This window comes from Nipponia nippon, unplaced genomic scaffold (genome assembly GCF_047370975.1).
Source record: "Nipponia nippon isolate SJK-2023a ecotype South Korea unplaced genomic scaffold, ASM4737097v1 scaffold_11, whole genome shotgun sequence".
NCBI classification, from domain to species: Eukaryota; Metazoa; Chordata; class Aves; order Pelecaniformes; family Threskiornithidae; genus Nipponia; species Nipponia nippon.
In genome coordinates this window covers 1,654,092-1,667,463 of record NW_028262302.1, presented here as the reverse complement: position 1 = coordinate 1,667,463, position 13,372 = coordinate 1,654,092, and the positions used below count along the sequence as shown (strand labels likewise).

The 13,372-nt window shown below is 35.9% G+C and overlaps 1 protein-coding gene across 8 annotated transcripts in view; it reads left to right on the top strand.

The window, feature by feature from the left end:
- Positions 1–13,372, top strand: part of HEATR5A (HEAT repeat containing 5A) — a 75,443-nt gene that overhangs the window by 26,312 nt on the left and 35,759 nt on the right. For 6 of the 8 annotated variants that reach the window (XM_087747133.1, XM_087747136.1, XM_087747135.1 and 3 more), the window contains 9 exons: positions 251–359; positions 887–1,036; positions 1,298–1,469; positions 3,459–3,619; positions 5,868–6,123; positions 7,257–7,412; positions 8,051–8,301; positions 11,468–11,579; positions 12,466–12,618. In XM_087747133.1, the coding sequence (XP_087603259.1) occupies positions 251–359; positions 887–1,036; positions 1,298–1,469; positions 3,459–3,619; positions 5,868–6,123; positions 7,257–7,412; positions 8,051–8,301; positions 11,468–11,579; positions 12,466–12,618 (1,520 nt within the window). Of the gene's footprint in view, positions 1–250; positions 360–886; positions 1,037–1,297; positions 1,470–3,458; positions 3,620–5,867; positions 6,124–7,256; positions 7,413–8,050; positions 8,302–11,467; positions 11,580–12,465; positions 12,619–13,372 lie in introns of those variants that run through there. The other 2 variants (XM_087747137.1, XM_087747138.1) reach the window with 2 other exon arrangements.

The following is a 13,372-nucleotide window of genomic DNA, read 5'->3' as shown; positions in this document are numbered from 1 at the left end:
GATTGTATTACCTGAATTCTTGTATTATCCAAGTTATTTTCCCAACCCTTGTATCCGCGTTTCTCCTAGAGCATGAATATGTGCTACACACAGACCATTTTTTTTTTTTCTTTTGATAATCCACTTACATTTTTGGGACATTCTATTTAGTTATTTTGTTGTTTGCCCATTGATTATGTTAGTCGTCTTAATCCCTTTCATCTATTACTGCATCCATTTTCACGCGTCTTTGGATTTGCTTTTGTTTTAGTGCTGCGGTGGTATGCTTGGGCTATTTATACAAAAAATTGGGAAGAATTTTGGGAAACAGTTTTACTGACACCGTTGGGAATGTGCTTAAAGCAATGAAGAATGCAGAGGTATTGGAACAGCATGTTTAAAAAATGATTGGAAAAATAATAGGATGTTTACTGTTGGTAGCTGGACCAATGAACAGGAGAAAGTGCATGATACCAAAATATGAAAAAATTGTGGAAAGTCATAAGATAAAAATCAATGTCAATTCCAAAGAATGAGTAGAGAGTTAATGGATTATGACTATAAAAGGATGGATCATAGCTATTCTCAAGTTGATTTCATGAAAGAACTTGATAAACTAGAAAATCTAATTGGCTTATTAATGAGAACATTTTTGCTCCAGCTTGTACTTCACGTTTTGAGTTTTAAACTGCTAGTGAGTACTTTCCAGTAGAACATAGAATTACTGTTTTCACTTGCTTACAGTGTTACAGAGCAAGTTATCTGCTCTAACTCACTTCTGCAAAAAAAGATCTCTAAAAGTCCAAAAGACCCAAACCGTTGTTAACCTGTTGCAGTATTCGGCGGTTTGTATTTCCAAGGAGCTTAGGGTTACAAAAAATTAACATTTCTCTTTTTCATTTTTCAGTCTCAAGGTCGTTATGAAATCATGCTTAGTTTGCAAAATATATTAAATGGTTTAGGAGCTGCTGCTATCCCCTGTCATAGAGATATTTACAAAGCTGCGCGATCATGTTTGACAGATCGATCCATGGCAGTCCGCTGTGCTGCTGCAAAGGTAAAATGCTCTAATAGTTGTTTTTATTAAGTAAGCTCCCTAAATAAAATTCTGTTTTAATGGATGATGAACACAGCAGTAAATACATTGTTTGCTTATCTTTATTTCTTTGATATTGCCTCGGCAGCAAAAATTCAAGTCATTTTAGTATGAAGCAACGTGCTTATTTTGTTGGGGAGAGCTCTGTATGTTATGTAGCAAGCTAAAATTTGTAGAGTGCTTTTCCACATCAAAACATTTTTATTTCTCTTTTTTGTCTAGTGTCTTCTTGAACTTCAGAACGAAGCAGTATTTATGTGGAGTACAGACCTGGATAGCGTTGTGACCTTGTGTTTTAAATCCTTTGAAGGTTCCAATTATGATGTACGATTAGCAGTTTCAAAACTTTTAGGCACAGTATTGGCTAGAGCTCTAATGTCTAAACAGAAAACAGGTAAAGTATGTATGTTGTTTACTGATTCCTCATCTGTAAAAATCTGTCAGATGATCAGAACTCTCAAGTTCTGTCAGTACTCTAAAGCCCAAAGTAAAATCACAATGTAAACTCCATCTGGCTGTGCGTATCTCTGGTTTGGTCTTTTTCGTAACATTTTTCTTATGAAGTGCTGTGGGTTTTTTTGTTGTGTTAACCCATATATATATATATATATATAAAATCATAAACAGGGAAAAATATTTGATAAAACTAGTTGGCTCTGTTACAAGATTATTGTCGTATGGAGAGAAATTAGTAGCCTCAAGAATTTAAAAGTAAGATTAACTTCAACAGTGTAGAAAATACTAAGATTTGAGGGATTGTCTCTTCGTCAAACTAAAGAGTTAAGGATATCTTTTCAAGCTGTTTTTCCACAATCATCAGTACCACATCTGGATTGTCTAGCAGTACACATGTGATCAGAAGCAGAAACGAGCATGCAGTTTTCTTCACTCAACAGAGTGTGTAACAGTTTTTGCTGAGAGAGAGTACTTGATCCAACTGAAGCATCCTGGCTCAAAGTTAAGATCTCGAATCTTTGGTGTCATTCAGACTGGACATTTTCAGTCCAATCTTAGGAGTCCAAAGCTAAATATTTAACTGTAATCTAAAAGAAATACAACAGATGCCGAGTAAGTGTGATTCAGACTGTTCGTACTGCTTTTAGTGGCATCAGAGAAGACCTTCACTGCAAGAAGCAGCAAATGACAAAATTACGTGCCTTTAAGCTCAACTTGCTGCCTTGCAAAATTCTTGAGGCTGTGTATTTGCATTGGAGACTCTGAAGTCCTGATTTATAAAGTATTTTTCTAAGAATCTCTTTGGAGACAATTATTGTGTTACAGAAAACAATCAGCACTTATCTTTTCCCATTAAAAGTTTAAAAAAAATTACTCTGGCTTCTTTATAAACTCAGCAGTTTTCTTTAATCTTTGTAAGCAATGTAGTTATATAATCTCACCGTAACACTTTAGAAATACAAGCAGCTCATCAGCTGTTCGGCTGGTTATTTTTAGTGGGGAAGCACTAGGTTAAAAACAAGTTAGAGCTAAGTGAGGCAGAAGCTAGGTGGAGGCTAGAAGGGGCTGGGGGAGAAGTGGAGGGAGCAATGCATGAATTGTGTAGTCCTGAAGTTTCTGCTTTGTATCTGATAACTTGCTGATGTTAGGTTGTTTTTTTTTATTTTTTGGACATGACTATCTTAAATCCTCTCACTTCTTTTCCCAATACAGTACTTCAAAGAGAATGAAAAATGCAGTGAAAATTTTAGGTCACTTAGTTTGCACACTATGCAGTCATCGTGCTACGTTCGCATACACGTGTCCCAGCATGTATTTTAAATGAACTCTCTATCAAGAAATAAAACAATAGAATAGGAACTAGGGATAAATAATTTTCCTAGAAGATTGTAAACATATTCTATTATTCTCATTATATTGGAGAGCTAATTTAATACTAAGGTGGGATGCTTTTGTTTGCTGTTGCTGTGCCCTTATCAGGCTAAGCATAGCAAAATGGTAATCTGCCCTGTCTGGAGTTTGGAATAGAGGGTTGTCCGCAGCAGTACGCTGGAATGAGTTAGAGTCAGGGCTTTCATGAAACTTAGGATGGTAGGAATAGGTCATACAGACCTTTTTGCAAAGGGAGCTTAGATTAGATGGTAAACACTGAGGGAGGGTAAATATATGTCTACATATTAGGTGATGGCCTAAGCTCTCTAAAGATAGCTGAAGCAGAAGAACTTGAGAAATGTGGTTAGCTGGAACACTGAGTCCTAAAATGTCTTAGTTTCTGTTGTGAAATTATACTCAAACAGCATTTGGATTTGGTTGTGCTACTGAATTTGTGCAAATCGTTTTTTCTAAATTAATTAGAGTTGAAACTTTTCTTCTAAAATGTAACAAGTTTTACAGAGCTATTCCTCTGAAGATTTAAATCTATTCTTAGCATCCACTAGGTATAACTTCCGCAGAACCTCTTTGGAAGAAGCGATGGAGCTATTGGGAACTGGATTTCTGCGCGGAAGTTGTGGATTTCTACGAGCCAGTGGCGATATGTTGAAAGGGACCAGTTCAGTCAGCAGAGATGTTAGAGTTGGAGTCACCCAGGTTTGGATTATGTTATTTATAATTTTCTGAGATCGCTAAGCATTCCTATAATAACGGTTTTGCTCTCCATGTATCTCTTATTTCCCCCTTTTTTGTATCTGTGATGAATTGTATGTAATTTAAAATAAGGATTTACATCTTGAGTTATGCTAGAAAGAAAAGAAAAAAGATTTCTGATGTTGCCTATTGTTTACCTGATAGTTTGAAATTTTCAAAATTAAGTATGTATTACTTGTGGAAGCTTCACGTGATATGAATTTCAAGTAAGTGATATGAATAAGTACTTTCCTCAAATTTTTAATTTAAAACTTAATACCTTAGATCTAAAAATGAAAGGGGGAACTTAAAAGAATTCTTTGAACTTGGAAAAGTTTCCTCCTATATAGGGACATTCCCAGTCCCATTCTGAAAGAATGGTTCTGCTTTGAATAAGTGTGTGATAAATAAGGAAAACAGAATTTAGTGGGGAAAAAACAAATACCTGGTTTGCTGTGTTCCATGATACGACTAAAGGTCATGGTGAACATTTACGTATCAAACAGCTGTGATTATTTTAATGTTACAGTCCCCACAGCTATTTTATATGTCCCCTTTGCCAGTAAGGGAATTTTTCAGTGCATTTCGACTTCTGTAGTGTAAAACATCTGGAAATTAGCCTCAGTTACTGATAGAAGCTGCCAGACTTTGCACTGAAACAGCTAGAAGATGCTCACAAATTGTCGTCTTTGCTCAGATCATGCTGGGTGGACGCATTAACTTGTGGCAGAGAGACTGAAAAGCTAGGGAACAATACTACCTTGACAGCTGTTTGCCTAGAAAATGCATGCCAGACTCCTAAGGTGTTCTATATACATATTGTACTGGTTTTTGGAGGCTGTCTCCTTTTCATGCATTTCTATGTTAACACAGTAGTACCTGTGCTAGATGATACACTTTTAACTGTACCAGAACAGCTAAAATAGTGCAATGTTTCTATAAGAAAAACCTGAGAAACTGTGTGTATATCAGTGCCTGCAAGTAGAAAATGCTTGCAGTTATAAAATGTATTAATTATTATGTGAATTGCAGCTTATTATGAATTAAAAAATAAGAAAAACACTGAAGATGACTTCTTACATATGGAAGAAGAATTTAGATTTGTTCAAGATGTAGTTCAAGATGTAGCCATGGCAATATGACTCTTCAGAAATCTATTTATCCTGCTCAATTCCTTGGTTTTCAAATCTGTAAAACAGGGGTAATGTACTGGTACATTATGAAGCCTAAGTAGTATTTTTCGAGAGCTATTAGATGCTGACAGGATCTAACAGTACAGTTTCTCTGTCTACAGTACTTCGCTTTCTTTCACGTGAATAATGTAGTTGTTAATATTAGACACGGGACAAAGTATGTATGAGGCAAATAGAGAAGTTCATTGATATGGGTAGTATTCGTGAACTTTCTTATGAGGGATTTTGTGTGTTCCTTTGCCAATTATAATTTTTTGTATTCCCTCTTCTTGACGGTAGCACATCCATTCATTAAGAACCAAAAATCTAACACAGGCACATGGAAGACATTTGTAAGGGAGCGTATTATGTGGCAAAATAAATGGTCTTGTGGTGATTAGATTTGTAAAGTGACTCTGCATTCTTTTTCTCTTTGTTGTGACAAACATAGGCTTTTTATGGTACCTCCATTGCAAGGCAAACAATTAAAATTCATTGAGATGAAGAGCAGTGCTTGGGGGCTGCAAATATTCCCTAATTCAAAGCCTATAATAACAAAATTCTCTCAGGGTTATGGGTTATAGTTTTGTAACATAGTAGTTCTTAAAATGCATTCATACATTAAATTTGGGTTCCGTGTGCAGAATGTTAACTAGCTGGAAGCTGTTGTTCAGTGAGACCAAACACAATGTTTTACATAACAAGTGCCTGTGCAGGGTAAACTGCCATTTCTCACACTCTGGAATGAAATAACATGGGCAGCAGCGTGAATTAACTTACAGTCAAAGCAGGCTGCAATATTGCTTGTACAGTTTTGGTAGTAATTTAAATGATTTAAATAGATCCGAAAAACCTGAAGCTACCTGAAGTGAGAACGTATGTGATTTATGGATGCATAAATGTAAAAATAATCTCAGTTTAGTGATGTTCTAGTTGCGGCGATGTGCAGAGATAAAAAAAATTGTGTATGTGGGATAGCTGGCAGTGGTTTTCCAAACGATTTTCCTCTAAAATATGGCTTCTTTTCAAATCTCTTCCAGGCATATGTGGTATTTGTCTCTACATTAGGAGCACAATGGCTTGAAAGGAACTTCTCTGCCTTCCTTTCCCATGTTCTAGATCTCGTGTCTCAGTCTCACCCTAAGGCTATTCAGAGTCAGATGGATGCTATCGGCTGTCGCCGCTGTGTTTCATTTATCCTTCGAGCTACAGTAGGAGGTCTTCTTGGGGAAAAAGCTCAAATTGCAGCTGCCAAGGAGATTTGTCAGGCCATCTGGAAACTGAAGAAAGTTGTGGGTATGGGTCTAACAAGATTATCCATCTGAGCCTCTGTTTTTCCTTTTTTTAAGTGATTGTCCAACTTCCTAATCCAGAGACTGCAGAAATAGAATATATACTGCTGATTTATTACCATAATAATGTAGAGGGCTTTTGATGGACTGCTTTGTTTTTAACTTGGGCTGGTTATTTGTTTGTGTGTGTCTGTGTTTCTGCATGTGTGTACCCACACAAGCATAAACATCTTTTTTAACACTTCTTCCCTGGCAAATATCATTTTAACCAATTACAAATATATTAAAATAATAAATACATGCAGTAATAAAATATAGACAGTATTGTAAAATAAGTTAAATTGGCAGTTAATACGTGCCTAGCCAGATTCCTGTTCAGAGCAGCTGACACTACTGATGGTTCAAATAAGAAGCATTTGTTCCTAATTGACAAAATGAGCATTTCTCCTGGAGAAAACAGATCTCTGACATGATAGTCTTGTACACAGCTTCCAAAAAAAGCTGCTGATCTCCCACCATCATCCTTGTAGGGGAAAAGAAAGAGAATGCTGGGCATAACCAGTCATCCCCTGGTGTACGGCTGCATATTGTATCCTAGTTAAATACCTAAATGTCAAATGTCTAAACTGGTGTAATCATTTGTGTCTCAAAAGATGAACTTTCAAAAAACCTCCAGATTTTTCCCTCCCTCTCTATTTCCCACCCCCACCATCTCCCTCACTTGCTCTCGCACTATTTCACTCTTTCCTTCCCTTTCTTTTTTCCTACTGTGTAGTGAAATCTGGCAAGTTATATCAAAGCATGACCTCTTCAAGTCACTTTCGGTGAGGCTGAGAATAGCATGCTTCTCACTGGCCGCTGTTCCCCATCACTTAAAGATAAGCAATTTGGTAGTTTCCATTTTATCTACCCTCTTTCCCTCACAGACATTACTACGCTATCCATTTGAGTAATAGGAATGTACTTGTCTCAGTGAAGGTAAACCTTTACGAAAACAGTTTTGTCAATAATAAAAATGGTAATGATAAAAGCTCATTTGGTAATATAAACAACTTATCATAGGAAAATCCTTTTTACGATCTGTTTGTTTCATTTTGGTAATGATTTCATGGGGATCTTCCTATATGGTGTTATCAGATGCTGCAATGAGTGACAGTAACTTGGAAACAAGAATTAGTACAACAGATGTAACAGCAAGTCAGCATGTGCTTGTGTGTGCACTTCAGGAACTCGGAAGTCTCATCCGTGGCTTAGGAACTACAGCAGCACCATTACTACAAGACTCGAGTACAGGTACCAGCCCTGAACTATTTTGTGAACCAGAGTACAAAATATATTCCTTTGTTCACTGTGATCTTCTCTGATTTCTTATGGGTAGACTGTCAGTTCTTTCAAATCTGTTGGGATCCTTTGTCTTCTCCGGCCTGTACTATTATGTTAATAAAAAAAAAAAAAAGTCAGTATCAAATATAACTCCATTAAGAGTTGTATTTAAAGTCCAACACTTTGTAATGTTCATAGTAAAGCAGTTTGATTGAGCTGGGTATCTTCATCTTCCTTTATTGTTTTTATTTAGCTGCAGTGAGAATTTTTTTTTTGGGTGGATTCAAGTGGACATCTGTTTCCACTGCATGGATTTCTGCTTCCTTGAGAATACTTACAGATATTTTCTATGCATGTTGATGAATAACTGCATAGTGTATTAGGTTTTGTCCATATTGTTACTTTTCATTCAGGGTAACTTTTTTTGAAAAGTATTGAAGTATTTAAATTTGACAAGAAATATTTCACAATAAAAATCAATAGTACTTTTTAAAAAGAAGTACAGAAACTGGATAGTGGTATGTTCACCAATCCTCTGTATACATTTTTGCTTGTTTGACAATCTGCTTGCCTATTTCTTATGTATGTTTATGCATTTTATTTTTCAGGAGTTCTGGAAGCAGTAATTTCTGTTATTCTTCATCCCAGCATTTCAGTTAGACTAACAGCAGCTTGGTGTTTACGTTGTATTGCAGTAGCATTGCCCTCCTATGTGTCCCTACTGTTGGATCGTTGCATTGAACGTCTTAGTGTATTGAAATCCTCCCCAGAAGCAGTAACTGGCTACAGTTTTGCTATTGCTGCTTTGCTGGGTGCAGTAAAACACAGTCCTTTAGGAATTCCACATGGAAAAGGGAAGGTATGGTCTGAATACTTTACTTCTGGGCAGTTCTTTGATGTTTTTGCAGTAGTATTTGCATGTATTCTTTGACGTGATCGCATAACCCAGCATACTGATGAGATATTTTCTTTCCTCAAGAAGGAGATTTTGAAGCGTACCATAACTCAAATAAGCAAGCGTTTTTCTCACATGAGTCAGGATTGTGAATTTTCCAGGAAATGTCACTAATGACTTTATTAACCACTCATACAGCTACCTTTTTCTAATGGAGAAGTTTGTTAGGGGGGAAGTTTGTTTGTTGTTTTGGGACAGAGGTCAATTCTGTGGAGCTGTAAGGACTTAAATTGAACAGTCTAAGAAAAGGTTTACCTGGAGAAAACATTTCTTGAGTAGTTATATTTTTCAGAATTTCAAACTAAATTCTTTACAGAAAGATCAAACCTTCTGCAACTCTGGCCCAGTTTGACACTGGCTTAAATTAGAAAGCTGACATTTCAGCAGTCTTAATGGCGAGAAAAGGCTGGAGTACGCACAGATGAAATGTATCAGACTTGGCCAAAAGAAAAGATCTTTCTTTTATAAAAAATAAATAGAAGTATGCATACAGATCTATTGCATGCTGTGATGTTAGAAATAAGTTTCCTGGAAGGAAACTCACAAGCACAGATTAAGCCAAATTAATATTTCCCAGGCCAATCAATGACTCTCCAGTGTACGGTTTAGTCAGTGCTTACACCAATAACAGCAATTATGTATTATCTTGAAAATCTTTGGTCAAGTCCAACAAAATCTTTAAACAAGTCCAACAGATATGTGCCTTCATTTTGTTTTACATAATTTAACAGAAACCAATTTCTTGCATTAACATAGTCTAAGATGCTCATACCAGTCTCTCTACTAGTGCAGATAGGATATACTGTGCTCTGAAGTTTTAGGGATATACAGTTGTAGAAATACAGACCAGGAGAAGAAGCCGTTTCCATCTCAGTGCGAACTTTATCCATGGAGTTACTCACAGTTGGAAAACCATGGTGCCGCACAAATATCAGCAGTACGTGCTAATTCTGTAAATAATGTAGAAACTCACTTCTGAAAATATCTCTTTTGGAGCCAGTGAACATTGAAGAAGAAGTGGCACACTTTGACACAAGGATTGTGGGTTTTTTCTTGTTATTACGTCACTGTAAGAAGAAAGGAATGCTTTAGTACATTACGAAAAATGTCCCTTGCAGTGATTCCAGCCCAGCCTTTCAGCGTTGTGGAGTACTAACAGTTCCACGCCACTCCTTAACAGACACTGCTAGCTACAGTTCTCAATATTCAAAGTACCAACTGCTGATGAGACAATTTATAAATGTAAAAAAAAAAGGCCTGTTTTTCTTAGCTTTTAAAAACTTTTCCTCATGATTACTGAAAGACCATGGGAAGAGAACAAAATGAGTATCGTTTGCACAGTTATATAGATAAGAAGTGCCATTCAAATACTATACACCTAAGCCAAGCTGAATTTTCTATTTAACAGAGAAATATAATTCTTAATAAGGATTTGTTCTAGAGGAATAGAATAGGATGAAATAGGGCCAGGAGGAGGTATGGGAGGGCACAGAAAAGTGTGGGAGAAACACTGTATTCTGTACTAAGCTGGCAGGGGGGAGAACAGAGGAGTTGACAAAAGCCCTTTTCCATTCTCTCCTAGGAACACTGCCAGATTCCAGACTAGCTCCTCTTCTGAGGAGCTGAAAGAGACCAGTGTTAAATAGAGCAGTTCTGAAAAGGAAATATCAAACGTAGATAGTGGTGACCTGGACAGAAGCTGTTCTATATTAATGCGTTTTCCTTTGAGAGAGTGGTTAGAGTTGCAGGTGGAACCTGTTCAAGAGAACAAAGTAGTTTGTGGGTTTGTATATGTTTAGCATTCCGTACTAGTGCTTATACTTCAGTTCAAAAAAATCCTTCAAAAATAAGACATTTCTCCTAGTACATAGAGAGAAAAATAGTCAGAAATCACTAAATGAAATCCTTTTAGGATGCTTGTTTATCAGGTAATTTAAGTATACTAAGCTGTTTGTAATTTTTAATAATATAATTTAACAAGGGTGCTGTTTTAATTTTAGAATCAAATATTTTAAATCTATCAAGAATCTGTCAAAATAAATGTCTTCATTTGCAACTATCTGATATCATTATGGAATTAGGGAAACTAATATTTTCAGACTGTTAATATTTCATTAAGTTTTGGAAGTGTACAAATTTCAAACGTCCATGTGCAAACTTGCATGAAGTTTTATAATTTTTCAAATAAATTATAGAAGGATGCTGTCTATACTGTCCAAACAAATGATAATGTGCAAAAAAATTATAGGAGGAAATTGGCTATACTGAGGCTTTTAAAGATATTATTAATAATGACACTTCTTACTTGTAATACTAAATTACAAGCAGTTTGTTTTGGCAACCAGACATAATGCAAGATGTAAGAAATAATTTTTTGGTATATGTGAAACATAATTGAAGCAAACCACTTGCAGAATACTTTTTGAAGTTGTAGCCATACTGTGGTAATTGTCCATGGACACAGTGTGTGTTCCTCCATGTAAATTCTAGGTAACTCAGCTTTGGTAACAAGCGCAGATTGTCACCTTGCATTTAGCATATGTAGGCACATGCAATTATTGTGGAGAAGCTAAGATAGGATTTATTCTAACTTGTTTGTTTAGTCATACCATTTGTTGATTAAAAACTGTCAGAGAGAATGATAGACCTTATTCTAAAACAGGAATCAAAAGATTGCTACCCCTTTCATCACTTCTTCTGAGCTCTAATTTGTAGGTCTCATGCTATCCTTTTTCTACATAGTGGCATAAACAGAATATCAGAACACTTTTATCCTTGCCACACATATTCCTGTGAGAATTACAGCTCTCATTTTACTGCTGATAAAAGAAGGGGACAAAGCAGCAAAGTAACTGACCTAGTACCCCACAAGAACTGTTGAAGCCGTCCCAGACTAGTACTGAGGCTGGTCATTGCAGCTTCGTGAGCCTGAGTTTCTTGCTAGAGTGTGGAAGATGGCATTCTATTTGGGGACACTGAAATGGCATTAAGTATCACAGCAAATAGTATTGAAAAATCATTTGGTACTTACTAAGATGCTGATGCTCTGTTTTTCTCTTTAACTTTGAAGGTAATCATGACAGTAGCAGAGGATTTGTTGTGTTCTGCTTCTCAGAACAGCCGCATTTCACTGCAGCGAACGCAGGCTGGATGGCTGTTGATAGCGGCCCTCATGACATTAGGTAGTAGCTTGCTAAAATTTTTCTTAAACTAAATTAAGCTGTTCTGTGTTCTTTCTCTGACTTTAGTTCTTTTGATGTTTCATTTAATTTAGCACTGTGAAATAATTCTTAAAAAAACGTAAATCAGAATCTTTAGAAACACTTTGTAAAATAAAAATATCATTTCTTCCAAATTTTCTATTAGTTCATTGGGAACAATGTCAGAATAACAGTGACTGTGTGGGACCGCTATTAATTAAATGTAGAAGATAAATTTCAAAGTCAATCTAATCAAACATCTTTGTAGTCATGAAGAATTACACTGATATTTTTTTAAGATTTATCCCATAAAAAAATGAGCTAATCATTTGTATTTCCCTCTTCTTAGGCATTTGAAATCTTACAGAAATTTCTGATATTTATTAGTGGTTAGATTATTGATTGTGATCACTAAATTACTCATGAAGAATGTATTATATCTGTTTTGTTCGTATTTTTAAGGCACCTTTCATGTTTTCAGCTATTACTTCTGCTCCTAGTTTTTCCTTAGATTAGGGAAAACACACCTTGTACATTAACCTGTAACAAATGTTTGCTTTTCTGAACATCCCTATTGCTTATTACATCTCTTTTATGCTAGTGATCCACAGGGTCTGTACTTAGTAAAACAGAGATTATAGTTGGCTTGGTGACATACTTGTAAATGCGTCAGTGGGTATGCAGCTACGTATGAAAATGGAGTACCAAGACAGTAAACATTTGAGAAATTATATATGAGACTGCTGGGAAAGTAGCATAAAGTTTTGTTCACAGCTATAACGATTTTGTGAACATAGATAAAAGAACCAAAGAGAAAAAATAATTTTATTAATCCTTACAATGGCATGACAACTGTCAATGCTTACAGGTCCTGCAGTTGTCCAACACCATCTGCCACGAATGCTGTTACTGTGGAGGTGCATCTTTCCATCATCTCCTAAAGACCTAGAAACAGAGAAGACACGAGGAGATTCATTTACCTGGCAAGTAACACTGGAAGGTCGTGCTGGTGCTCTCTGTGGTAAGCATGATTTACTGTGTCTTTCTCTGCATATTTATCGTTTGGCTGTGTGTTTGATTTTCCTTCTGAAAGAACAATGATACTTCATATTTATTTTTTTTTTCCACTGGATGGTAAAGGATGTATTTACTCCTCAACATACCCGCTTGTGTATATATATATATATATATATATGTATATTTACCTATATATCTGTATACATGTGTTCCATTTTTGTAAAAAACAAACAAACAAAAAAATCCAAGAGCGTTTTTCCTCTTGTTCTAATCGGTTGATTTCCAAGCAGTAAATGATATCAGGAAGGTTGCTTCTCTTCTCTTGTTTGACATACATATCACTGTAATGAATGAGGACCTAAACCAGGGTATGTTCTGTTGTTTATACAGTCTTTTATATTTAGTAAATAGCAGTTCTCTTTCCTAATAGCTGACTTACTGTAAGCAAAATAGAATTGGTGAGTCAGTCAAACACATTTGTGAGAGTGGGAAGACTCAGGTAAAAATTACAATAAGGAAGTTGCAATTCTCAGACAATAAAGAGTACTATGTATTTGGCTGCTGTCTGGTAGGTTGCAGTTTTTCGTTATGAAATATTGTGAATTTTGGTTTCCAAGAGATGACTCCAGTGACCTTTAAATACTTAATGTGTTTCAGTCATGTGTTCTAGAATACTAAAGGGTCCTTTGCGTTGCAGAAAGGTGAACTCTAGTATAGTGATCACCCCTCTCTCACACTATTAAAAACTATTGGAAAGT